At 37.7% G+C, this 27,849-nt stretch overlaps 1 protein-coding gene across 7 annotated transcripts in view; it reads right to left on the bottom strand.

Annotated features, from left to right (window-relative positions):
* POU2F1 (POU class 2 homeobox 1) overlaps positions 1–27,849 on the bottom strand; it is a 168,535-nt gene that overhangs the window by 27,865 nt on the left and 112,821 nt on the right. For all 7 annotated transcript variants that reach the window (XM_070591478.1, XM_070591477.1, XM_070591475.1 and 4 more), the window contains 10 exons: positions 21,609–21,662; positions 19,737–19,856; positions 17,598–17,786; positions 15,780–15,906; positions 14,587–14,681; positions 9,104–9,277; positions 4,824–4,965; positions 3,420–3,565; positions 2,194–2,373; positions 182–287 (listed from right to left, as the gene is read on the bottom strand). In XM_070591478.1, the coding sequence (XP_070447579.1) occupies positions 182–287; positions 2,194–2,373; positions 3,420–3,565; positions 4,824–4,965; positions 9,104–9,277; positions 14,587–14,681; positions 15,780–15,906; positions 17,598–17,786; positions 19,737–19,856; positions 21,609–21,662 (1,333 nt within the window). The remainder of the gene's footprint in view (positions 1–181; positions 288–2,193; positions 2,374–3,419; positions 3,566–4,823; positions 4,966–9,103; positions 9,278–14,586; positions 14,682–15,779; positions 15,907–17,597; positions 17,787–19,736; positions 19,857–21,608; positions 21,663–27,849) is intronic.

The raw sequence follows: 27,849 nt of genomic DNA, 5'->3' as shown, positions 1-27,849 counted from the left end.
GGAAAATCTTTATGCAAAAGTATTCTTTCTGAAAAATTAATTACGCCTGATTTTTTTGGAGTTCAGGTTTTCATACATAACTTTATCGTTAGTTAGAACCCTGATTCACAATGCAACAGCAGATTCTCACAGAAACCTGCCTGCCATTGCCCACCAGCTGCTGGGCCTGGCTGCTGCTTACCTGTAACAGAGAGATTGGTTACCGCGGCGCTGGTTAGAGGGAGGACTGGATTGACAGTGAGGGTAGTTGCTGCACTGCTCGTCACAAGGCTTGGCGTGGTTGCCACCTAGAGGTCAGAAATGAAAATATGCAAAAACATTTAACAATCAAAACTTAAAAATTTTTAAGTCCATACTGTAGACTTATTTTGCCTATAAAAATTTTTAAATTCCAGGTATGACAGAATTAAAATAAAAGGGCTTGGGGCTGGCCCTGTGGCCAAGTGGTTAAAGTTTCCCGCATTCTGTGCCTGTGGCCCGGGTTCGCAGGTTTGGATCCCGGGTGTGAACCTACTCCACTTGTCAGCCATGCTGTGGTGGCATCCCACATACAAAAAATGGAGGAAGATTGGCACAGATGTTAGTTCAGGGCTAATCTTCCTCAAGCAAAAGAAGAGGAGGATTGGCAACAGATATTAACCTCAGGGTGAATCTTCCTCACCAAAAAAACCAAAATAAAATAAAATAAAAAGGGCCTAAGAGGAAATGATTTTATAATCATTCTTTGACCTTGGAATTGAGAAAATTGGCATATGTTGAAAAGTTGCTATTAGCAGATGGTTTTTCACTGATATAATGGCTTTGTTCAGGTTTAAAAAAGAAATAATAAAAAAAACTTACATTTCAATAACGTTGGGTCAGATATCCTCTAAATCAGTAAGAAACATTATACTAATTATCAACTTAATCTAAACAAGAAAACTATTTAACAGGATGCAGGAATCAGGGGTTCTTGTACTCCTTTTATTTTTGACTATGTGACAGCAAGACTGTCTTTTTTGTTTTTAATGAGATGAAAACATGGAAAGAATGTGAAGACAATTTTTCAAAAACTGACAGTTTCTTTTTGAAATAAGATAAAATATGTCTACAGTTTTGTAAGAAGTACTGTCTTCCTTCTAGTACAAATAAACCCCAAACACAAAAGTCACCATAAAACAAAACTGTATCTAATGACTATCTTTTTCATAACTAGCTCATGAACTTTGTGACTAAAGTCCCACCATTTAACAATCACAGCCTTCATTTAACAAACTAATATGTACTCTTAATGATGACTTTGGTTTGAAAGCCTCCCAGTAGAACGATATTCAAATAAAATAAAAACAAATTAACAAGAAAGGATGAGAAATGCAAAGTCAGCAATCCTCCCATCTTTGGAATCCTGGCCAGAAATGTGGAGTCACATTTACAATCATCCTAAGGATCAAGGGAGTCAGAGGACCACTGTGTGTCCCTTCGTCTAGGAATGCTCTTCTAACGCAAACAGCAGAAGTGACTCAATGAGAGGCCCACAAGTTTGAGAGTGAAGATCCAAGATGACTGTTCTCATACAAGTTCAGAGCTAAAGGTTATCTAAGAATTTACTGTCACTTAGTCACGTAGTTTAAGAAACTGCGCTTTAGGACCCAACGTGAACATAAGAAGCGACTAAAGATTCTTTTAGGCAACTGAAATCAGCAAATTTACTCCCACAGTTACAGAGTAGCCTAATAAACTACATAAGAGAATACTGGAACTGCAAAGAAACAGAAAAAAATTGGAATTATTCACTTAAAAAAAAACAACAATAAGTTCTTGGGCTAACGGCATGAGATTGAGTTACTTCGGTAACATTTAAAATGTGAATTTACAGTCATGTGCTGCATAACGTTTTGGTCAACAATAGACTGCACATGCGACGGTGCTCCCATAAGATGAGTACCCTGCAGCCTAGGTGCGCAGCAGGCTGTACCGCCCAGGTCTGTGTAAGTGCACTCTGTGATGTTCGCACAACGACGAAATTGCCAAACGATGCCCTTCTCAGAATGTGCTCCAGTCGTTAAGCAGCGCACGACTGTATACACATTTATTCAGCAGGAATATATACACAATAAATTCCTAAGTATTATGAAATAAGCTGATTTAACATGTCATTTGTAAAACTGTAAAAATTAGCCCTTGCACTTGCACCCCCCTCTCCTTCACCCTTACCAGTGAGGTTGGGCTGGGGAAAATTGCTTTGATAGGTGAGCTGCTGGTCCCACCACTGCTTGGTGGGTTGATTCTTTTTTCTTTCTGGCGACGGTTACAAAACCAAACACGAATCACCTCCTTTTCCATATTGAGCTGATCAGCAATCATGGTGATCTCTTCCGAGGTAGGCTTTTGATTCTGAGGGGGGAAAAAAAATCATCTTTTGGAATAACTTTTTGAATGATTGGCATAACCATGCATTATATAAATCAACAAATGGAGAGGGACAAGTCACACAATGAAGCTGGAACATACATGACCATTCTGGCCCACTCTTAACAAGAAACTTCCATAGCTTGACATTCTAATGAACATATAGTTATTACATTTACTCATATTAACTTAGAATAAGTTATTCTTAATTTTTTTTTCATTTTTAGGGCAATTAATCTTGAATAAAATTAACAATCAATACAACTTTATATATGTATAGGAATTTACGAGTTTTCTCAGTGTTTCATGCACATGATCTCACTTGGACCATGTGAGGTGGGTAAGAAGTCTGTGGGGCAAGAAAGGCAGGTACTTCTCAGATAAAGTGACTTCAGCTTAAGAAATCAAGCGACTCGACCAATCGCACAGTTAATAGTGGTAGAGCTCATAATGACTCCTGATTTAGTGCTCTTTCCACTGTGCTCAAACCTTTTCTGAACAGAGAAGTCAAAATTTTGTTGGAAGCTTTGATTGTGATATTCTCTGGTAAAAAAAAAAAAATTGCCAAATGTCTGTTGAATTAACTTGAACTCCATAGCCTGACATTCAAGGCCTGTATCTTCTGGTCCCACACTACTATTCTAGGCATACAGACACTAGAACTTAGCCAAACCAAACGATTGTGTTCCCCTGAAACACCTCTCGGTTTCTCTCCCTGGATGCCTTTGCTCATGCATCTCCTCGGCTGGAAGTGCTTTCCTCCCACCTCTCCCTGGCTGTGGAATGCTCCTGTATCCTATGCTGCCTCTGTCACACTGAGTACTCGCATTATGTGAGCCTGGTCTCTCCTGAACCTTGAAGCACTGGCTCTGTTTCCTGTGTTCAGTAACTTACTTTGTCTTATTATCTCCACTACCTTATAAGCATCCATAAGGGCCAAACTGCCAAGTCCACCTTTTACCATCCACAGCACCTAACGTTAGTACTACACAGACAATCTCACGTACACGAGAAGCAAAAACCTCACTAACCTCCAGGAAACTCTTCTCTAAGGCCACACGGATGTTGGTCTCTATGCTGGTGCGTTTCTTCCTCCTGCGGTTCAAGCCCTCAATCCCCAGCCCCGGAGAGCTCAGGGCACTTGGACTGGAGAGCGCCGAATCAGACGAGAGGTTCTCTGGAAGAGAGAAGGAGACACAGAAATCAGATTAGCTGAGCATGAGTCACATATCTAATACACATATTACAACCACCACCAAAACTGACCAAAATATTGTAAGCTACAAGCCAGTAGGAAAGGTTTCATAACCTACGTTGAAATATCGTTCACTACCAGGGATCTCTCTACTGCTCTTACCGGTGTTCTTTGTCTCAGGATGGTCGACTATACTATCATCATTACTTTCTGATTTCCGTTTCTGAGAAAGCAGAAGTTTACTATTCCTACCCTTAGACTCAGCTCTACTTCTCCTGAGTTCTGTTCTTATGCTTTGCTTTTGTTTATTTATTTATTTACTCGCTCTAGGGATCAAAGGAAGAAAGCTTCTTGAAAATTATTGAATGTTTAATATCTATCTTGTAAATGACCTCTCATTTTATTGGCATAATTTAAGGTAGAAAACCCCCCAAAACCAAACAAACAATGAAATGCTTCTAAATTCTATAAAGTTTAAATAAGGTTTTGTTATCTAATATAGTTTAATGACCCTGGGCCTGGCATAGACATCTCTGAGTTTCTTCCCACTCTGTGTAAAATGAGGTGGAGGGAGGCCAGTGGTTCTCACCTGCAGACTCAGCAAGACGCAGAGGCTGAGGCCTCACCCAGAGCTACGGAATCAGACTGCCCAAAGGTGGCTGTTACAGGTTTGTCTTTTCCAAAGACCTGATTTTTTTCACGGCTACAATGAAAGCCATAGTCTAGGGGGTCTCTAGGGTTCCTTATAGCTCTCCCAGTCTTTGATTCCGTGACCCCAAATCCAAATTTTCCCAAATGAAACGTCAGCACAAAACACATAAAACTAGCAGGTCAACTTTTTACATATGAAATATGTGGTCATTCTTAATAACAAATACAGAAACATTATCAGGAACAAGTTTATGATAATTCACTGAGGAAGAACCAAGAAACGTGTTTATCAAGTTTATCTAAATACACAGGCCTTCTTCTCGTCCTTCAATTGTCCCTAACCTTGGCTCAAATACGAGAAATGTTCCAAGGCTAAAAATTACTGCTGATTTTGTACATTGTAACTACTATTTAAATGAATTAGATCTCCAATTTATGTAGCCATAATTTATATTGACCCTCCCAACATTAGTGAGCATCAAGGCTCTATAGCACCAACAAGGCAATACGAAAGATAAACCCCAATTCATCCAATGATCCCCCATGTAAAATTCCAATGCATAACGAGATTTCCTATATATTCACCCACCTGCATCATTTAGCCACTTCTCCAAAAGTGGCTTTAACTTGCACATGTTCTTAAAGCTGAGGTTCAAGGCTTCAAAGCGAGAGATGGTAGTCTGGCTGAAGTCATTTCCATAGAGTTTACCCATCGCGAGCCCGACATCGCCCTGCACAGCAACACAGAGCAGAACGGGGACAGGAAGAGAGCAGACATTCAGCTCACTAAACGTCTACAGTCTGCACTCCAGGGTGCTGCTCCAGACAAAGAATCAACAATCACTCCATTTAGTGGATCCCACAAAAACGTCCATCCTTAGGGTGAGCAGAGTACTCCAGTGAGGACTCTTGTTAGTTAGGCCTTGATTGTGACCACATTCAAAACTGTCCCATATTCTCGCTGTTTGGAATCTCTTCTTGCTATCTTATATAATAATCAAGACATCAAATATTTCTACTAAGTCTCAAAAGAAGCGCTGACATTCCAACAAGCCCCTTAATTGATACAACCAAAGTGTTTTAAGTAATCTTTAAGTTTACCTGGATCACCCATAGGATTAATAGACGTAACTGTCTAGATAACCTCAGGTTTCTCTGAACTAACCAAACTTCCCATAAATCACTTTAAAATTTAGAAATGTCTCATTCTTTTATTTTCCTGTAAAGTATTTCTGGAAGCAGTGAAAAAATCTATTTTCCACCCTTAGTTTGGATTTCAAAGTTGGTTACACAAACCAGGTATTCTAAAAGTCTACTTTTGTAACCATTACAGAGATAGAAATTCACAGTAGAGAGGCCTGACCCATTTAGTCAAACCTTCATGGGCACTGGGAACTTGGTAACCTTAGAGAAACAGAACAATGATCCCTGAATATATTACAAAAGATGTCCTTCTCTATAAGCCTAGAACCTTTGAAATGTACACAGCGCTTTTCTTCTAGCCGAACCTCTCTTGTTAAAGCTGGAAAAAGCCATATCTTCATAGTTATTTTATGTACGGGTAATAGAAGCTCATGGAGTTCTAATGATTCATCCTCTCATTTCAATTAGCTTAGTGACAGGGTAGAAAGGCAACTTTCTTGTCCAAAGTACTATAGAGCTAATTCTATTATGAGATAGTCAACTCCCAAGTATGCTGGCAACACTTACTTTGAATCGGGATTATCCCAGTCCTTTGATTTTCCCCGCTACACTACATCTTTTGGATATGACATTGTTTATTAGCACCTACATCAGATGGCAGGTAGTCAAAGGAAGGAAAGCATATTTTTTTAAACTCCATTTTCTTACTGGTGAGCAACTTCTAATAAAAAGTTTAACAGAGGAGAAATGTTGAAACTATAAGATAAAATGGTGCCTAGAGAATACCTGAACTTCAACGGATCCATGGCCTAGGCCTTCCCCTAGGACAGCCACCCGCCACATGTCACTAAGTTCCAAGTCGTTGAAATTTAATAAATCAAACAGTTCCTGAGCACCACTAGGCACCTTTCAAGCGCTCAGTCGCCACGTGGGCAGTGGTCTTGTATTGGGCAGCACAATCCAGAACATTCCCATCATCACACAAAGTTTTACTGACAGCTCTGAATATACTATCTTCAACCAGAACAGAGTGGACTGCTTACTGATTTCCTTCCAACTGAAGTAAAACTCAAAGAACCAGGACAGTGTGAGCAATGCATAAGTGCTACCCATTCTATATATAAAAATATTTCTCTAGACACAGGCTTATCTATATCAGTATCTCTATACATTTACTAAATCTTCATTCAGTCAACTAATATTCACTAAGTGCCACTATATGTCATGCACTAAACATGCTATTTGTCACATGTATTCAGGTCTTGCTCACTTTATTTGTTTAGATTACAGCTTTCTAGAAAACTGGGGCCAACTGAACTTTGCAATTCTCTGAGTCCAAGACCTGTTGTAGCAGTTGGTACGGCAATAAACGTTTTCTGACATTGTCTCTGCAACATTCACTAAGAATTTTTCACAAACTTCTGTAATATCCTTCTGTGAAAAGTAACAATATTGAGAAGTAAACAAAAAATAAAATATCTATTCACAAATCGCATCATAAGAAACAATGTCTTAAGTTGGTGGCTGGAAATAAAGCTAAAACTATGGCAATAAACAACAAATATACTTAATGGAGACTTCCAACATAATTTTACTTTTCATATTTAAATTATTTAAATGAATAAAAAGCAACAGTTCCCTCAGTTAATATACTAATTTTCATTAATTTGATATGTGCTTGGTTTAGCACTTCTCTACCTTACTAGATCCTTGGGTTCTGCCTCACAACAGTGAATGTTTTAAGCAGTTGCCTCAGACATAATCTGAAGGACATTATATCCCTTTGATATTTTCTAAAAGAGCAAAAGGAAAAAAGGAACGAAAATTGGGATTAGGAAATAATGAGCGCACCGCACGTGAGGAAAGTGTTATACTATGGTGTGCCTTTTAATTACGTAATGACATCTGTAGGAAGCCTTCGATAACCAATCTGGTAATTAGAAAATAACTACTGTTTAAAACATCTAATAACATGTACATTTATTCAGAGAACAGCGATCTTTTTGCTTGTTTCAACTAATAACTTGAATGCCTAACTTCCCTTTGTGTACGTGCGGGCACAGAAGTAAACTGGAAACAGAGCAACCTTCCAATAACTACAATCCAGGTCGACGGCTGCAAAACAAAGGGCGATTTTCTCATCCTGCATCGGTTACATGTGCTTTAATCTACGCAGTGGAATTTTCTGCAATGTTGCTACTGCTATGTCAAAGTCATTTCGAAAAATAAGGAAAAGTCGTGCCAAATAATAGGACAAAACCAAGAAGCGGAACACCAGACCAGAGGGAAGCTGGTTTACACATCAAAGAGAGAAGGAGAAACAAACACCAGCAATATGTTGGGTCGAATGCCACAGGAAGGCAAACCACTATTTGGGGAAAAGTTGAAGATTTTTAAAAGCCTTAACATCCTTGGGATATCACTGAGGCAACAATCTCCTAGGGAACCTAAGAGTATGCTGTGCTAATCACCTAAAAGCTGAAGCACTGCTCAATATGCTGACCTGGTACTTGCTTAAGCTTAACTCACCCCTATCAATTTAGTTGTATCTTTAGCTTTCTTTTTAAACACAAGCCAAATCATTTAGATGCTTCAAAAGCACTAAAATCATTCTGAATTGCAATTTGCTTCTTCACAACTGAAACTTTTCATAAATATAACTGCATTTTCTCTAAAATTACATCTACTTAAAAATCATTTTATGTTGCTAATATATAACTACTTTCTTAGAGCAAGAATAAATTATCAAAGAAACGTAAGGAATGAAAGTCTGTTCTTAAAAAAACACAGAACACACACGGGGCTGTCCTGCCTGTTTCTGATCTACCAGAGCAGGTAGTGCATTACTGTCCTCAAAACAGAATAATCTGGAGAGTATTTAAGCAGTGGCTTACATCTGGAAAGAAAACATCAGGTTTCTCCTGATTCCATAAAAACACCCAATGTAATCTACACTTCAGTCATTTTTTTTTCAACTAATGGTCTTATTTCATTTTACATAAATTTCATTCAGTTTAATTCTTTTCCTGCTTTAAAAGTATTATTTGTGACATGTTAATCAAAGAGTAAGTCAGTGGCAGGACATGGAACAAAAACGCTATACTCAGGTGCCATTTAAACCATCAAACTTATTCCACTTTAAAAGCCCTCTGCTGGATGATATTTAAAAAAAATTAATTTGGATTTAGATTAATTTGGATTTTCATCTTCAACAGATTCTTATTCGTGTGTATGTGTGTGTGTCCACTGACACCCTCCCCTCAAGAAAAACTTAACTTAAACAAGTCTTTCAAACTTTTCCCCTTTCAGCTGCTATAAAAGACCCTACAATCTTCTTTTCTCTCTCAATCTTAAATATATAGCACTAAGGCCTAGAATCAGATGCTCTTCAAATAACAAACCCTCGGGATAGTTACATCACCCTCCAATCTCATCTTTTAAATTCTCACCATTTATTGGTATAATTATAATTTCAGAAGCCTGTCTTCTGAAAAAAACCTTAAAGGTTTTAACCTAACAATAAATCATAAATTTGTAACTGAATATATACAATAATAGTCTATACTTATAAATGCAGGATATGACCAAGAAAAAGTTACAATCTAAAACTAAAAAACAACAAAGCCGAGGAACATGCAGTCCCTCAGAAACCCCTGTGGACACATCCGGCCAGTATCTGAGCCCAGCCAAGGAGGGAAGACTAAGTCAAGGGGAGGTTCATCCTACCTGAGTAAATCCAAGTTTGATTCGTCTTTGTTTGAAGGTCTTGGCAAACTGCTCAAGCTCCTCAAGGTCACTGGGCTCCTCCAAGCTAGGGGTATCGATTCGCTTTGGTGTCGACTGGCTCTGTGGAAGTGTCTGAATTGGGGTTGCTGCTATTGTGCGTGTTGGGGTTGCTGGCTGTTAGAGAAGGACAGAAGGATAAGAACAAACATACAAAGAAATATGTTTACAACTGGAATGTGCTGCAAGTAAACAACTTAAGGAAATAGTTATATTCAGGGAGAACCATGAAGACCATGTAACATTGCAGAAGGCGCGACATGATGTTCAGTGAGACAAGCAGAGTGTGAAATTATGTATACTCTATAGCTAAGGCTAAACATGTAAGTCTATGGAAAACATGAGTACACAAAAACGAAACTCGTTATATTTGGGTTTTCAAGTGGTCTGAATATATACATCTTATGCCTTTTAAATTAGACTTGATTTTAAAAAATCTATTTCATAAATATACCACTTAAACTATAAATTTCAAAACAGCCAGACTATATATGTCTTGTTTATCACTATCATATCTCCAACTTGTGACACAATATTATGAAAATAATATTATAAGACTATTAAAACTATTTTAAGGGGGAAAAGTAAATCATCTATAAGTTTAAAGAACTTAATGTAATAGCTTCATTTTTCTGTATTTGTTCAAGTTTTCTTCCACAGATCTACATTTTTTTCTTTTTTACCCTGTTTTTAATTTGTTGCACTAAATTTATTTAATCTGTACATGTTTCTCTCACAAACTATAAGGAGTTTTCAAACCTCCAACAAAAGGCGTGCATCCCACAGATCAGAGTAATTTTTATAATGTGATTAAGACACTGGAAGGGAACATAAGGCACAAACTGAAGCAGTAACCTTTTTTTTAATTGAGGTATGATTGACATACAAGATAGCTAGACGTATTTAATATATACATCTTGATGAGTGTGAAGGATACATCCAGGAATACATAGCGTCACCATATACATATACACCATAAACAACGCCCTAAACTCTTCCATCAGCTCTAGAAGTTTCCTCCCTCCCTCAGATTTACACTTTTAATCTTAACTCTAACCAAGGTATACATAATTTTACCTTCTGCTTTTCTCATTTAACATTATGTTTCAACTTTTTTTCTGTGGTGTTTCAGTCTTCACAATTATCATTTTCAAAGGCTAACTGAGGCAATGTTAGCACAATTTATTTAACAATTTCTTCATTGCTAGGTACTTTTTCATTTATGTTTTCACTAACCTGGGTAACACCACAATGAAAGCCTTTGGCCACGCAGTTCTTTTCTCCCCCTTTGGAATCAGTTCTTTGAGATAAACTCACAAAGCTTTTCTGCAACTGGATAAATGCCATCGCCAACGCCACGGCTTCTGATACATATCATAATGTTGGTTCTCACTATGCCGTGCTCTCCACACGATTTGTGTTCGTTTTTTTAAAACGTTTTGCTAATTCAGGGAGTAAATGGCACTTCACTGTTGCGTTAATTCATATTTCTCTTATTATTCAAAGTAAAAATTTTCTCATGTGTCAATTATTTGTATTTTCTATGACGTGAACCGACTTACATCCATAATCCATTTCTATATTGATATTCTTATTCTCATCCTCATCCTTAACGAGCTCATCAAAAGTTATAAATTAAGCCTCTGTCTATTGTATTAATGCAAATAATTTTCTCAATCTGCTTTTTTCCTTTTAGTTTTCAGTGTACATAAGTTTTAAACTATCATTTGGGTAAACTTTTTTCCCTCCTTTCTAATGTCTCCTGTTTCCTCAAATCTGAGAAAGCTTTCACTTATTTCTAACTTGGTGAAATTCCTTTTAATATTCTGCTAGCTGCTTCTATGTATTTTAAAATATTTAATTATTTAAATCCATCTAAAGTTTACTTGGGGACACGAAGGTATAATCTTTCTCTTTTTAAAAAGAAAATATTAAATTTCCTTATGACACAACACAAGGCTACTTAGCTTTACTCACAAGCCCTGAAGAGAGTTCACCAGTAGGAGGTGCTGCCCTGACTGTGCATGACTGCTCAGCCGACCCCTCCTGCGACAGGCAGCCCAGGTGAGAGATTACACACTAGGATTACACGTGATCTATGGCTGTCAGCTTTTTTCTCATAAATTAAATGGGTCATATACCCCTAATGTTGACCTCATTAGTAATATGCTCTCTCCAACTGAACTAACTGGCCCAGAAAACTACACGACAGACATCACACAGGCCTACAATTGGGGTAAGCTCTTCTCTATCATTCTGCTTCAATGAAGACAGCAAGGTTCATCTCTATGACACGTTGACACTGAGTGATTTTTAACCTGACCATTCTGGAAGAGACAAAAACAGTGCCAACCATTAGGATCCTATGAGGTGGCACACTTCCCAGGGAAACTGGCCGACAGGTAGAGGAGAGTCTCAGCTATCAGACTGTTACTTCATCTCAGGCTTGAAGTAGCTCCGTTCTCAAATAACGGAGGACTAAAAGCAGCCCGGGGACCTTTAGGTGGGGTGGCTACAGGTAAACTATCCCAACTCCCGAAACCTCAGGTTGGACTGGGCCAGATCTAGAAACAGTAGAGCTGAATTCAGCGTGCAGGAGTCAAGAGGAAGCTGCAATAGCCCTGCCACTGTGTGTAGAGCATGAATGCCAGGAAGGAATGGCTGGTATAGGCTTTTTTCACAACTCTAACCTTATTTTTATATTCTGCATATTCACAATCAAACGCACCATTTAAAAGTGTACGGTCTGATGTGTTCCGACAACTGTATGTAGTCATACAACTGCTACCACGATTAAGATACAGAACATTTCCATCACCTGCAAAAGTTTGTTTGTGCCCTTTGCAGCCAATCCCCAACCCTAGCCCTGAGTCCACGGCAACCACCGATACAATTTCTGTCACTGTAGTTTTGTCTATTCTAAAATGCCATACAAATTGAATCATATAGTCTACAGTCTTTTATGTGTGGCTTCTTTCACTTAGCATAACGCTTTTAAAATTCATATGTTTGTTAACTGTATCAGAAGTACACCTCTTTCTATTGCTGAGTAGCAGTCCATCATATGGATATGCCAAAGTTTACGTTATCTATTCACTAGCTGATGGACATTTAGGTTGTTTCCAGTTTGGGGTGATTATGAATAAAACTGCTATGAACAATGATGCAGAGGTCTTTGTGTGGACATACGCTTTCATTTCTAGGAGTGGAATTTCTGGGTCCTAAGGTTCATGTACATTTAATTTTATAAGAAACTGCCAAACTGTCTTTCAAAGTGTCTGTACTACTTCGCAACTCCACTAGCAATGTGTGAGAGCTCCAATTGCTATATGTTCTCACTAACACCTGGTATTGTCATAGTCTTTCAGTGATATTTCATTTGCATTTCCCTGATGACTAATGATTTTGAGCATCTTTTTCATATGCTTACTGGGCATTCACATATCTTGTTTGGTGAAGCATCTTGAAATATTCTGTACATCCCCCGCTTTTAAAAAAATCAGCTTGCCTTATTATTGAGTTGTATGGGTTCCTTATACATTCTGGATCTAAGTCTTTTATCATATACAAGTTTTAAGAATATTTTGTTCCAGTCTGTGGCTTTTCTTTTCATTCTCTTAACAGAAGTTTTTAACTTCTATGAAATTAAATTTATCAATTTTTTATTTTATGATTAGTGCTTTTGTGTCCCATTTAAGAAATCTTTACCTTACCCAAGGACACAAAAATTTTTCCCTAAGTTTTCTTCTACAAGTGTACGTCTACAACCCATTTCAAATTAATCTTTGTATATGGTATGAAAGAGGGATCCACGTTCATTTTTTTGCCTTTGGCTAGCCCATTGTTTCAGCACCACTTCTTGAAAAGGCTTTCCCTTCCACGGCAACCCTCTGGCACCTCTGTGTAGCACCAGTCGGCCACGTGTCTGTGGTCTGTCGGACCCTCTATCACGTTCCGCTTCTGTCCGCATGCCAGTGTCCCAGTGTCTTCATTACTGTAGCTTTATAATGATTCTTGGCATCAGGTGGGCCTTCGACTTCCTTACTTTTCAAAACTGTTCGGCTATTCCATGCCCTGTACAATTCCAGATAAATGTAAGAACCAGCATGCAAGTTTCTACAGACAAATGCTGGGTATTCCTGGGGATTATGTTGAATCTACAGATTAAGTCAGAGAGAATTCCCATTTTAACAACCTAATCTTCTGATTCATGAACATACTATATCTTCTCCATTTATTTAGGTCTTCTTTAATACCTATATTTCATAGTTTTCAATGTATAGGTCTTACAAATGTTTTGTTGAATTTATCCTTAAGTACTGTAAATATTTTTCTTAATTTTGATTTCCAAATGATCATTGTTAGTAGATAGATTTTTGTATGTTGACTTTGTATCTTATATACTTGCTAAACTCACTTAATTTGAGCAGCTTTTTTGTAGATTCCTTAGGATTTTCTACATATACGATCATGTCATCTACCAACTAAAACAGTTTGACTTCTTCCTTTCTAATCTTTATGTTCTTTCTTTCTTCTTCACTCCCAGGAACTTCAGTATAATGCTGAATAAAAGTGGTAACAGTGGACATCCCTGCCTTGCTCCTGAGCTCAGGGGGAAGTATTCAGTCTTTAAGATGTTGGAGTTTTTTGGTATATGCCTTTTACCAGTTTTGCAAAAGTTTTTTGGTTTTTTTAATGATAAACAGATGTTAAATTTTGTCAAATCCAGCAATGTGTTAGTATTCAGTGATAACTTCCATGTCTACTGACAAAGAGAGTCAGAGATTCAGGACGGGGATTCAGGATCAGCCAGTTCAATCACCTAACTTACAGATGAGAAAACAGAGGTCCAAAGAGGTGAAGCGATGCGCTCCGAGCCACAGCTGAGCGAGAAGCAGAAGTAGGTCTAAAGCTTAAACCTCTATGCGCCTAGACCTGTGCTTTTCATACAGTTAAACTCTGGCAGAAAGCAGCTAAAGCAACATCTGAGAGTTGAGCGGAAAAAAGACACAGAGAGCAGAGCTTCTTTGCAGCTTCTGAGAAAGGGCAAGCGGCAGCGCTGGGCTTACCGGAGGTACTGAGTTCATAGCTCAAGTGGCAATGTCTACTGCCAACTACGGGGGAGGCGCCAAAGAGCCAGAACTCATTGCTTATTTGCCAGGAACACAGTTATTCTTTACAAACATACAAGAAAATAGGGACACCTTGAAAATTTTCAAAGACTACATCAATTTGGTACCATTGCTTTACCAAGCTGTTAAGCCCAGCTTTGAATTTTTGGTCAAATTTTGTTTTTTGGTCAATTTTTGAAAACTATTTGGATTATTTTTATTAGGGCATTCTGGGGGTTTTGTTTTTAATTAAACAAAGTCCCCAAGTCCCTCAAAACAACAGCCTAAGAGGAAGCAACCCCACAGAAGCCTGACCTGGGAGGTGAGGGCGATGCTCGGCTGCGACTGCAGGAGGTTGGCTTGGCTTTGCTGAGGTAGTTGCGTTAGAAGATTCTGCGCTTGCAGGAGGCCTATAAAATACAAACGCGGTACGTCAGAAACATTAAAGGTTACTTTGGACATATGGCAAAAGAAAGAGTAAGAAAGTGAAGTGAAAATTTAAAACTGATCTCCTGATAATCTCAGTGGTCTTAAAACTCGTAATGTCTTATTTGCCTAAAATTCAATCTTGTAAAATACAACTTGGGCAAGGAGATATGGAACATTAAACTAAAACTGATACGTCTTTCGTGTAACCTGAATGGCCTTTCTGATTGGCCAATGCTTTATTTTAGTAAGGAGTGGATGAAAATGAATCAGTACTCTAAACGAAAGCTGCATGAAACTCCAAAAAGGCTCAACTTCTTAACCCAGAATCCATTAGAAACTGCCGATGTGGGCTGGACCAGAGAACTGCCTAGTGCATCAAGGGCACAGGCCATCCTTTAAGTGGAACAGGTATTTGCACAACAAAAGATTTCGGAATGAAGGATCAACAAGGAAAAAGACTAACAAACAAATAATGAGGAATCGGCAGAGAGGCACTGATGTTCCTTGAGTTGAAGCCTTGACTCCCCGATAGTCTCTTACTCTGACTCCATAATCAACCTCACAAACATGATCGCAACTTACTGTTTGATACAGAAATCACACAGCAATATTTACCAATTTAAAAGGCTCTGAAGATGCTTTTTATAACTCAGAAAATGTGCACAATTTCTAACATAACATCTTCTCCTTCTCACACTTTACAAGAAAACAAATGATTGTTAGAAGCACATACTTTCAGTGCTTAGCCCACATTCTTTGAATAAGTTCTCATAAAAAACTATCGAAACACTAGAATCAATTTATCTGATTTACGTTCAGCACGTTGAAGGATTTCGTTTAGAGTTTTGGCCAAACTCTTCGTTCCTCCTTAGTGATGACACAGATGAAGGACAGTGAAGGACGACACATGACAAAAAAATATTTTTCTTAACATGAATGTTGAGTTTAAAGTTACATACAATTTAATAAAATCATTGTTCCAAGGGACAGTTTCAGGGCAAAATGATAGTAGTCAACGTGTATGTCACATAAACAGCCAGCCTTGGTGTACCGCTAACGAATTCTAAGGAGGCGCTCACCCTGCTGGCCCTGGGGCGTCTGTGAGATGATAAACTGCGCTGGTTGCAAGTTGGTGGTCGGATGCACCAACACAAACTGTTGCAGGTTGAGATTCTGCTGCTGAAGTTGTTGCAGCTGTTGCAGATCCTGAAAATTAGAATTCAAACATGGATTGGAGGTTCTGAAATAATAGCTTGCCTAATCCTAAGGTTCCCAGATGATGAATTCTGTCACATCGAAAGGAGAGTCACCATTTCACATTCTTCCATCCTCCCACACAGGTGAGCTCCCGGTGTTCCACAGAGGTGTGAAGACGCCTGGAGCCACTGCAGGGACTTCCTATTTTTGTGGGCATATAATGTGTTATGATTTATGCTAAGCCTAATTTTCAATCATTATTTAAAATTCTCTCAGAAAAAATGGTTATAGCTGTGCTTTTTAACATAGAGACCAACATGGGTTTTAAAAATTAAGTGAGAAAAGAATATGCTGAGGTTTTAAATATTCGATCAATTTTTCTCTTAAGAAAAGTTAAGAGTGCTATGTCTGAATCTGCATCAGTAAATTAAAAGATGTATAACAATTCATGAAATGTGGTACCAGTCAATTCAACTGAGAAATCAGTGTAAAAATTTTTAAAAATAGCTATCCATATAAAGATCTGATCCATAACATACCAACAGCACCTTCACTGGCCTAGTGTTTTAGAATTTTCTGTGTGCTTTCATGTATATTATCTTATTAGAATAATGTCAACATAGAGTCTCACAGCTTAGGCACTAAAAATATTTATTTGGTGATAAAATGGCTAAAACAAAAACATTATCTGGATAAAGACTGTATATAAGAGTCATAAAGATTAGTCTGACATCTATTCTTTTGTACTTTTTTTTTTAAGAAGAAGATCAGCCCTGAGCTACCATCTGCCACCAATCCTTCTCTTTTTGCCGAGGAAGACTGGCCCTGAGCTAACATCCATGCCCATCTTCCTCTATTTTATGTGGGATGCCTGCCACAGCATGGCTTGACAAGCAGTGCATAGGTCCGCACCCGGGATCCAAACTGGTAAACCCCAGGCCACCGAAGCAGAACGTGCAAACTTAACCGCTGCGCCACTGGGCCCGCCCCAATTCTTTTATAGTTAATTAGTACTTTTTAAATGTTTAGACAAAATCTAGCTGCAATTAAGTCCATTTCTGAGTCTTCTCTGGGGGGATAAAGACAATTGTCTAGCACTAGACTCAGAATAACTCTCCATATATTTTACTGATATGACTTCTTATACCTTTTTCCTTTTTTTTTTGAGATAAAGTATTTCATTTACCTTTCCTCCTTGCTAGTATTACCTATGCCTCTTAAATAAATTTTTATTATCTCTGGATACTTTGCCCTAAAACGTGAGAACTGAAACCAAACAACAGTCTCCTGCAGTGCTGCACAGAGGTGGTCCCTCTGTGGTACAGAGACGACTTGCCATCACTTTCACACGCGGGTGGCAGCGTGCACTGCAGAGCACATGAAAGAACCCATGCCTGCCGTAATCAGCTAATTAAAATGAATACAGTAATCCCCTGCTTCAGAAACATGCAGCTAATTATTCAAGAATTGTCACTTAATATAAACAGTTATTCAAATAATCAGTTATGTGTTTATTATATCAACTCAAATAAGCAAATGTATTATTTCCAGTTCAGTGGTAAGGAAGGCGACACTTACCTCACTGATCTAAGCTCCTCAGGCCTCTGGGGGCCACACTAACAATCAGAAAGTGCATTTAATAAGAAAGAAAACCTGCCAACGCAGTCCTCACTCCCGCCCCAGCTGAGTCACTCACTCACCTGTGCGATCTGTATGGGCTGGGACAGGGGGATCTGCGTCATGGGCGTGGCGGCGGAGGCTGAGATGGTGGCCCCAGCAGCGCTGTGCTGTTGGCTGGCGGAGTGCTGCTGCACTGCAGCAGCGAGCAGCTGAGCCTGCGCCTGTGCCTGCTGCAGGAGTAACTGCTGCTGGGCTGGCGTCAAAGTCAGCTAAACGAAATTAGGACAAACCATTGGAAAGGGGTGAAGAAGAAGGGCCCCTAACACAAGCCAACTGCTTTGAAATAGGTAACTCAAGTGGTATTAGACCTTAGCTACCCAACTGCACGTGGTTAGCATGGGGCTAAAATGCTCATCAGTAATCAAACACCATCACTAGCAGAACATTTAAATTAAAATGGCGGTCCTCACTCTGGACTTAAACAATCATTCAAGCTTGTCCAGGGCCCTAGGGTTCAGGCAAAAAAGTAATTAACTAGTAAGCAAGAAAAAAAAGAATCAATGCTGACAGGATATGAAAAGAAATTTACACCCAACAGAACAGCAAGTGATTAGTCAGATGAATGAGGAACAAGGATGCTGGATCTGACCACAGAAAGAACTGATAAGGCCCAGCTGCTTCCCATTAGCATGAATCCCTGCCATATTCCATCATTTCCATTACGTCCTAAGATCTGACTAAAGAATATGAGCTCCATTTGTTTCTTTTCCAAATCTCCCTAGAACCCCTCCTCAAGACATTCTTTCCCGTTATTGAAAGCATTGGGTCTCTGCAACTTTTCATCCCCTTTCCTACGTATTATCTCTGTGAAACAGGTGGTGACAGAACTCTCTTTATATGCAAATGAACCCTAATGCCCAGGTTTAGTAGAAGCTCCAGCCGCGGGAACCTGGAATCCCAAGTGTCTCTGACTATTGTAGACACATCACTCAAAACAGCTCAAACAGTCAAACAGTAAATGTATTTAGAGAGGACAGAAAGTTGCTTTCATAATGCAACGTATTTCAAACACACTTAAAGTAATAAGTGTGCTCTACCTTCTTTTTGGTGATATATTCTGATCAAACAAGAGGACTCCTGTAAGATTCTGAAGTATACATACAGCGACTTTGTGGTACAACGCCCTTCTAAAAGGATCCAATACAATTTGTGCATTAGAGGCATAAGCATCAAAACCAAACCATTCAAAAACTCAATATTCTAAGATATATGTTTATAAATATTTTACACTATATAAACATATATTAATCTCTACTGATAGAATTTTGTAAACAATTCTGCAACAATTATTAAAAGAGGCTTTCACCAAGCATGCTTAACTGAAATGAAGGAAATAAAAAATTTTGTGGGTTGATATGTGAATTGAATAATAACAAATAACTCTTCTTTACCATTCCCCTAGCCTCCCTCCTAAAGACATTAATAAATAAATTTTCAACACTGGAAAAATATTTTGAATATGTTAAAGCAAAGACAGCTGAAAAGTTAAAAGCTTAATATATTCACATAGGCCAATTTACTACCAGTAAAAATAAATGATATTTATTGAATGTTATGTGCCAAGCACTGTTCTATGAGTTTTACATATGTTACTCCTCTTTATAACAATACTGTGACATAGGTATTATTAACATCTCCATTTAACTGAAGGTACACTGAGGCACAAGGAGATGAAGTAATTAGCCCATACTAATTACTAATTGCAGAGCCAGGATATGAGACCAGAGGTTTCATTCTAGAACATTATACAGTAACTTAAAGAAAATCTTTTCTTTTGTAGGCACTAATCCATTCTTCCTAATCTGCAGTGATGTCATAACTCCAAAGTGACAATTACATGTTCATCAATGTAATGGTCTCAACCATAGGACAATGACTCCCTTGGATGATGAAGCAACAGTTGAAACGTGGGTTTAAAAAAGTCCTTAGTTCATCCAAAGCCTCTGCAACTGTAAGAAAAGATACCTTTATAAGAAAGAAAACTTATGACAAAGATAATTCCTATTTCAGAGCTGTTTACAGTGTGGAAAGTTCCCTGAAGACAACAGTGCCAGGCACAGCCATGTTACTGTCTGCTCCAGCAAGCAGTTCTAATCAGATGGTGGCAATGGCAGTTCTGACACAGAGAGTGTATCACGGTCCTCTCAGTGGAAACTTACCCCAGTTATCTGTCCTCCAGCCAGCATAAGCTGGGTCTGGGGGATGGCTGCCTGCACTGAAGGCTGCTGGGAAGGCTGGCTTGGCTGCTGTGAATCCCCGGATTCTTCATTAGATTTAGACTGAAGTGGGGTGAGGGTGGAAATAAGAGATTCCAAATAGTTGATTAAAAGAAATGTACTTAGAACTGCATCTTTGAAGAATGATTTAAAACATGGACTTATTCAGGCACGAGTTTTCTTGTTTCACTCTTTTCATTTCTTATAAATCTTATATATTTCTCTAATTTTACATATTAAGTTTTTAGACTTTTTGTTCCAATGCCAACAAAGCTGCAATTATAATTTTTAAGAAGAAAAAATAATTTGGTCCTCCACAAACCAACAGAATTTTTCACAGACTCAAATCCTCAACTCTGGAAATAAGCAGCAGGGAAGAGCACATTTCCACTCCATCTCTACATTAGACACTCCATCCCAACATTCTGACTGGATTTGGTGGTCAGTCTGAAACTTCTTTATATAGCGTTTCAGAGATGGATTACCTGACCCACAGAACTTTCCATCTAATATGTTAAAGAGCTGTAAATTTAGCATCTGCCATCACGTAACACCCAAGCTTAGAGGGAAAACGCTGCAGTCAAGAGGAAAAGAGAACACACTCCTAAAACGGGCACTGAGAGAAAATTTTATGGTAATTCAAACTGGTTATGCAGAGCATTAAAATTCTGCATACATTTGCATATTTCCCACCACCTGTTTTGGGGACTGCAGCAAGGCTAATTAACATAAAGGCTCTGATTAATTCTGCCAGTCAATGAGAGATAATTACGGTGCAGGACTGTAAACATTCTGCACTGGAGATACAGCCTGTTTGCCAACATCTCTCTGAGGGATGAAAGTTTACCATGGCAACCAAGGCAATTTGCTGCCTCCTCTCCCTCAGAAAGGAAGGTCACATTATCTCCTTTTCTTTTCTCTTCTTGTTTCCATGTGTTACTAGGTCCATATTCCACTGGGTTTCATGGAATGCTCAACCCAAAGTCTTTAGTCATCAGCAACACTAAAATCAATCTTCCAGAATACTGCTTCTCCCTCTTGACTGTCAGTTACCTAAACACTATAATAAAAGGAAGCGGCAGGTCGATGGAAATACTGTGAAGGAATGCATAATACTCGAAATTTTGCACGTTTTGTCATATGGTTCATAGGAGCAAAGTAGCCAGATTTAAGTTTGTTTTAAAATTTTGACTGAAGCCCATCAATGTCTATAAACAGTTTAACTAAAATTCTTAGAATCATAACATTTTAGAGCAAAGATGAACGCTGGCAATCTTCTAAACTTTCCCACTTAAATACAGATGAGAAAAAACGAGCCCAAGGAAGTTAAACAACTTGCCAAAGGTCACACAGCTAGTTAGTCACAGAACGAGAATTCAAACCTAAGACCTCCATCTCTCAGTTTAGTACTCTTTCCTCTGCACTATATTGTTTCTATAAGACATGAAAAATGACAAATAAAAAGACATTTGAAAACAAAAGGACATTTAAGAGATTATTCAGCTTTGTGTGCAGGTATGTGACACAGCTATGTAACTCAGAGAAGCATTTTATTGAACTTACACATAAAACTGCGAAAGCAGACTTGACGTGTTTCCCTGCAGTCATTCACAGCAGCTTAATGTAAAACTGATTTTCAGTAATGGCGATGATTATCATTCTTTAGATCTTTATGAGACTCAGTAATTAAAAAAGTAATACATCTAAGTATTTCCTATTATAAAATTATTGCATGCTTGTATATATATACAAGATTAGAAAAACATGGAAAAAACAGATAGAAAAATTGATCCATGATCCCATGTCCCAGCTTACCTGTACATTTAAAGACTGAGCGGCAGCCTGCAAACTTGTTCCAGCGAGCTGGACCTACAAGCAAAGTAAGGAGGGCAAGTTCTAGTCTGATACTGTTGACATCCTTCATCAGAGGTTGTCATCAACAAGTACTTCACAAGCCTCTGCTACGTGTATGTCACTGAGCTAGAGCTGAGACTACAAAGAGGTCTATCTTATGGGTTTAAAACTTTGTGGACAAGCCCACAGTCCCTCCACCTCCCACCGGAAAATGCTGTTAAAATTTCCCTTCTGAAGATGTATTCCCATACTAAATTAGCATCAGCAGGAATGTCACACTTGTATTAGGCACTCCTCATATGACATTCTTTTTGCATTCACAGGATTCTTAGATTCTAAAAACTTAATTCATCTTCCACATTATGTTAAAGAACACATAAAAACAAGCTGCTTACATACATTATTTTTATCATTATAAATTAGCAGAATTACCTACTCATTCTAATTTCAAAATTTCCACGTATACACCAGAGTAAAAATCTTACAGATATACACACCTACATAGTCAAGTCCTTAAAACATTCATAGTCATAACTCCTGGGTGAAATAAAGAATCTGTCATAATATTTATTTATTTTACAATCCTTCCCAATCAAGGCCCTCACTTTGTGTAAGAGACTTGCTGAGCTGGAAATTTTGTACACTTTTGGAGCTCTGCTAGTCTTATTTATTTATTTTTAAATAAATCAATTTATTTAAACTAAAACAAGCAGAAAAAAACCAGTTCATCCATTCCCCCCCACCCCACTCCCCCTACCCCCCACCGCTGGCAACCAACAATCTGTTTTCTGTATCTAGGAGCTGGGGTTTTACTTACTTCTTTGTTTATTTATTAGATTCCACACATAAGAGAGACCATACAGTGTTTGTCTTTCTGTCTGACTTCTTTCACTTAGCATAATGCACTCAAGGTCCATCTATGTTGTTACAAATGGCAAGATTCTAGCCTTTTTTATGGCTGAATAATATTCCATTATATACACACACACACACACACACACACACACTATAATTTCTTTATCCTTTCATCCATCAATGGACACTTAGGTTGTTTCTATATCAGATAAATACCCAGAAGTAGAATTGATGGATCATATGTAGTTCTCTTTTAAATTTTTTGAGGAACCTCCATAACGTTTTTCACAGTGGCTGTGCCAATTTACAGTCTCACCAACAATGTACAAAGCTTCCCTTCTCCACATCCTTGTCAACACTTGTTATTTCTAGTCTTTTGGATAACAGCCATTCTAACAAGTGTGAGGTGATATGTCTTGTGGTTTTGATCTGCATTTCCCTGATTAGTGATGTTGAGCATCTTTTCATGTACCTGTTGGCCATCTGTATGTTTTCTCTGGAAAATTTCTATTCAGATATTCTGCTCATTTTTAACTGTACTGTTTGGCTTTTTGCTATTGAGTTGTATGAGTTCTTTATATATTTTGGATATTAGCCCCTTAACAGATACACAATGTGAAAATACTTTCTCCCATTTGGTAGGTTGCCTTTTCATTTTATTGATGGTTTTCTTTGCTGTGCAGAAACTTCTTAGTTTGATGTAGTCCCATTTGTTTATTTTTGCTTTTGCTGCTTTGCATTTGGTGTCAGATTCAAAGAATTATCACTAAGACCAATGTCAAGGAGGTTACGGTCTATGTTTTCTTCTAGGAGTTTTATGATTTCAGGTCTTACATTCAAGTCTTTAATCCATTTTGAGTTAATTTTTGTGCATGGTACAAGACACTGCTTCAGTTTCATTCTTTTGCATTTGACTGTCCAGTTTTCCCAGCACCATTTATTAAAGAGATTGTACTTTCCCCATTGTATATTCTTGGTTCCTCTGTTGTACATTAAGTACCCATATACACGTGGGTTTATTTTTGGGCTCTCTATTATGCTCCATTGATCTCTGTATCTGTTTTTACACCAATATCATACTGTTTTAATTACTATAGGTTTGTAATATAGTTTGAAATCAGAGAGTGTGATGCCTCCAGCTTTGTTCTTTCTCAAGACTGCTTTGCTTCTTTGGGGTCTTATGATTCCATACAAATTTTAGGATTATTTGTTCTATTTCTGTGAAAAATGCCATTGGACTTTTGATAGGGATTACACTGAATTTGTATATTGTTTGGGTACTATGGACTTTTTAACAATATTAATTCTTCTAATCCATGAGCACAGAGCATCTTTCCATTTATCTGTGTCTGCTTCAATTTCTTTCATTAATGTCTTCTAGTTGTCAGTACACAGGTTTTTTACTTCCTTGGTTCAAATTATTCCTAGGTGTTTTATTCTTTTTGATGTAATGGTAAATGGGATTGTTGTCTTATTTTTTCTTTCTGATATTTTGTTATTAGTGACTAGAAACACAACAGATTTTTGTGTACTGATTTTGTTTCCTGCAACATTTCTGAATTCATTTATTTAATTCTAACAGTTTTTTGATGGAGTCTTTAGGGTTTTCTATATATAATATCATGTCATCTGCAAATAGTGACAGTTTTACTTCTTCCTTTCCAATTTGGATGCCTTTTATTTCTTTTGCTTGCCTAACTACTCTGGCTAGGACTTCCAATACAGTGTTGAGTAAAAGTGGCAAGAGTGACCATCTTTGTCTTGTTCCTGATCTTAGAGGAAAAGCTTTCAGCTTTTCACCATTGAGTATCACATTAGCTGTGGGTTTGTCATATATGGCCTTCATTATGATGAGATATGTTCCCTCTATACCTGTTTTGAGAGTTTTTATCATAAATGGACATTCAATTTTGTCAAATGCTTTTTCTACATCTACTGAGATGATCATATGACTTTTATCCTTCATTTTGTTAATGTGGTGCATCATGTTGACTGACGTGCAGATGTTGAACCATCCTTGCATCCATGGGATAAATCCCACTTGATCATGGTATATGATCCTTTTAATGTATTGTTGAATTCAGTCTGCTAATATTTTGTTGAGGATTTTTGCATCTATGTTCAAGAATATTGGCCTGTAATTTTCTTTTCTTGTGGCATTCTTATCTGGTTTTGCTATCAGGGTAATGCTGGCCTCGTAAAGCAGGTTTGTCATAATATTTAACACTCACATCTCATACATTCAGAAAGTTCAAACCATGGTTATATTAAAATAAGGATCATTACTTGGTAATCATGATAATAATAACTAATTCAGGCAAGCATCATCAATGGATGCTCTACTAATGGGTGAAATTTGAGGAATAACATAATATTCACATTTTCTCAGCTATCTCTCCATAGGTACTTACTAATTACAAAGGGTAAAATAGTAACTTCACAATGGGGAAACCTGGAAGACAAGTGATCACAGTTAAAGTCACCAGTAATGACATGCTCCTTCTGGTATGAAGCACTAAGAAGACTACACCATTACTTATGCTGTATTCCTATCAAAAATGTGTAACTTGAATCTAATTGTAGTAAAATATCAAAGGCTAAGAAGTCAGCCAAAGAGCCAGAGGAAAGAGTTTCAGGTACAAAAATTTAATGGAGATAAAGTTTCTATGTGATTTTATTCAAATCATGATGTTCCTGGGTAAAAATTTGTTGAGGAATAGGATATTTACAAGTCTCAAAGTATCTCCTCATGGATTATTTCTTAATTACAAGGAAAAAGAAAGCTACCTTTATATTGGACAAATCTGAAACACTACCTTAAATCAAATAATCACATTTAATATCGCAATAATGGGACAAAGTGGTATCATATGCCTTCTTTGTATTCCTGTCAAAAGCATGTAACCTGAATCCAATCATGACGGAGCAATCAAACTCGAACTGACAGGCCTTGTATAAAATGGCTCATCTCCACTCTTCATGAAATGTCAGTGTCAAGAATAACAAAGACAGGCTGAGGAACTGTTCTGGATTAAAGAAGACCAAATAGACATGACAACTAAATTCAAAGTGAGGGACGAAATATGGATCAGAAAAAATTTAAATATGGACCATATATTAGATAATAATATTGTATCAATGCTGAATTTCTGGAATTTGAAATTTGTATTATAGTTTTATAAGAGAATGCTGTTTTTAGGAAAACATGAAGTATTTAGAGGTAAAAGGTCAAAATGCCTGCAACTTACTCTGAAATGATTTTTAAAAAAAGATATATTTTGTATTTGTGTACACACACCTGAAGAAATAAAGACAATATGATAAAATTATAACTGGTGATTTCAGGTGAAAGGCTTTCAGTGAAAACTATTCTATTGTTGTAACTTTTCTATAAATTTGAAAGTTTTCAAAATAGAAAGCTAAAAATAAAAAGTGAGAACATCCCTTTATCACTCCATTTAGCTAGCCCCCAAAATCCTTCAAAACTTAGCTCAAAAATTACCCTCTCTCTGATAAATGTCTTAGCTAGTACAGGTTGAGCTAATCATTTCTTCCTCTGTATTCCCATACATTTTACCATTCATTCATTATCTATTCATTTATTCAACAAATAATTATCAAACATCTATTATACTTTGGGCTCTTTGGCAAATGCTAAGATATAGGTAAAGAAGAAGAGGTTGCCATCCTAATGAAACTTATAGTTTAAGGTGAAAGAGACCTAAATTAATCTATTTTGTATATGTGTATACATATTTACCATATTATGGTAAGAAAGGTTCAGCGTGCGAACCTGGTCAATAAGGGAGCTGGAAACAGAAGGTAAGTATCATATTGTACGTTAATTATGTGTCTAATCGGATGGTGAACAATTCTGCAGGGACTTGCATCTTGATGGGAAATTCAATGATGCCAAGGTTTCAAATAAAGTTCTCTGGTGTAGTCCTTTGGTTTGGGGAGTATTGGAGGTTCAGTGAGTTTGGTAATCAGTGGTTAGATCTGGAGGCCTTGGAGCTAGTGCAAGAAGAGTCGCACTCATCTTGGAATTTGGACCTGAGCAAGGAAGACTACGTGGCATCTATGTACTTTCAGGAATTTTTTTATATGTTTGGACCATCACAAATTTAAGCCAGATAAAGAGGCTTAACATGTGCCACATAATTAACTACACTCTACTAAAAATGCTATTCCTCTTAAGAAACCAGAAAACTTTTTGGAGGTTAGAATAAGTTCTTAGAAGAAAGTCAACGTGAAAATAACATTTTTATATATTCCTAAATTATTCTATTTTATTTACTTTTCCCTCCCCAAAGCCCCAGTACACAGTTGTATATCCTAGCTGTAAGTCCTCCTAGCTCCTCTGTGAGGCATGCTGCCACAGCATGGTTTGATGAGCAGTGCTAGGTCCATGTCCAGGATCCGAACCAGCAAACCTCGGGCTGCTGAAGTGGAGCACGAGAACTTAATCACTTGGCCATAGGGCTGGCCTCCTTAAATTATTTTACAAGTTAAATCATCTTAATATTTTATCTAGAAGTTTCACATAGAAGTTGGTCTACTTTCAAAGATCTAAACAAAGCTATGCCCTCCTGAGCAAAAGTATGACAACTAGGCTTCAATCTAATAGAAGATGCCAACCTTTGCCTACATAGTATCCCTTTGAATTTGTGGACAAATAAATGGGCTTTAGAATAGCTTTCTAAAATTTTACCTGTTTTCAAGTAGGGAGTTTCTTTTATAGTTCAGGTAGTCTGAAGACGTATTTGATGAAAAGACTATAGAGTAGTAGTATACGTATTCAGTTCACAATAACTTAACATGTCAACATGTAATCTGGGCAGTTTTATGTTCATACATGCTTTTCATTGAGTCATCACACTAACACCATCAGATACCACCATCACTAGAGTCACTACCACCAACACTGCCGGCCAACACATTTTGAGCATTAAACTCGTTGTAGGTTTTAACTTGAGGTAGAGACCACCAAGATGTGCAAAGTACTGCTGTAACACATAGCTGTGAACATAAACTGAGAAGTGGAGACACTCAATCTGTTTTCCTTTCCATCTTCAACCAGCTCCCATATCCCAAAACTATCGTGGAGTAATGTTTGTTTCTATATTCCCTTTCCCTTGATATTATAGCTAGAACATCGATGAATGGTATCCATAGCCTGTTTTAGACTCAGGAAAAATTCACGAAATATAAGGGTAATAAAGTTGAGACAGATCTTTTTGAATTCCAAACCAGGGGCTTCACAACCAAGCAAAAGGCTCTCAGTAGTTGCCCAAATCAAAATGGTTTGAAACTGTTTTAAAGGAGGGATATGAGTTCTGAGACGTAC

The sequence above is a fragment of the Equus przewalskii genome, chromosome 23, assembly GCF_037783145.1.
Source record: "Equus przewalskii isolate Varuska chromosome 23, EquPr2, whole genome shotgun sequence".
NCBI lineage: Eukaryota > Metazoa > Chordata > Mammalia > Perissodactyla > Equidae > Equus > Equus przewalskii.
This window is presented reverse-complemented; position numbering and strand designations above follow the sequence as displayed.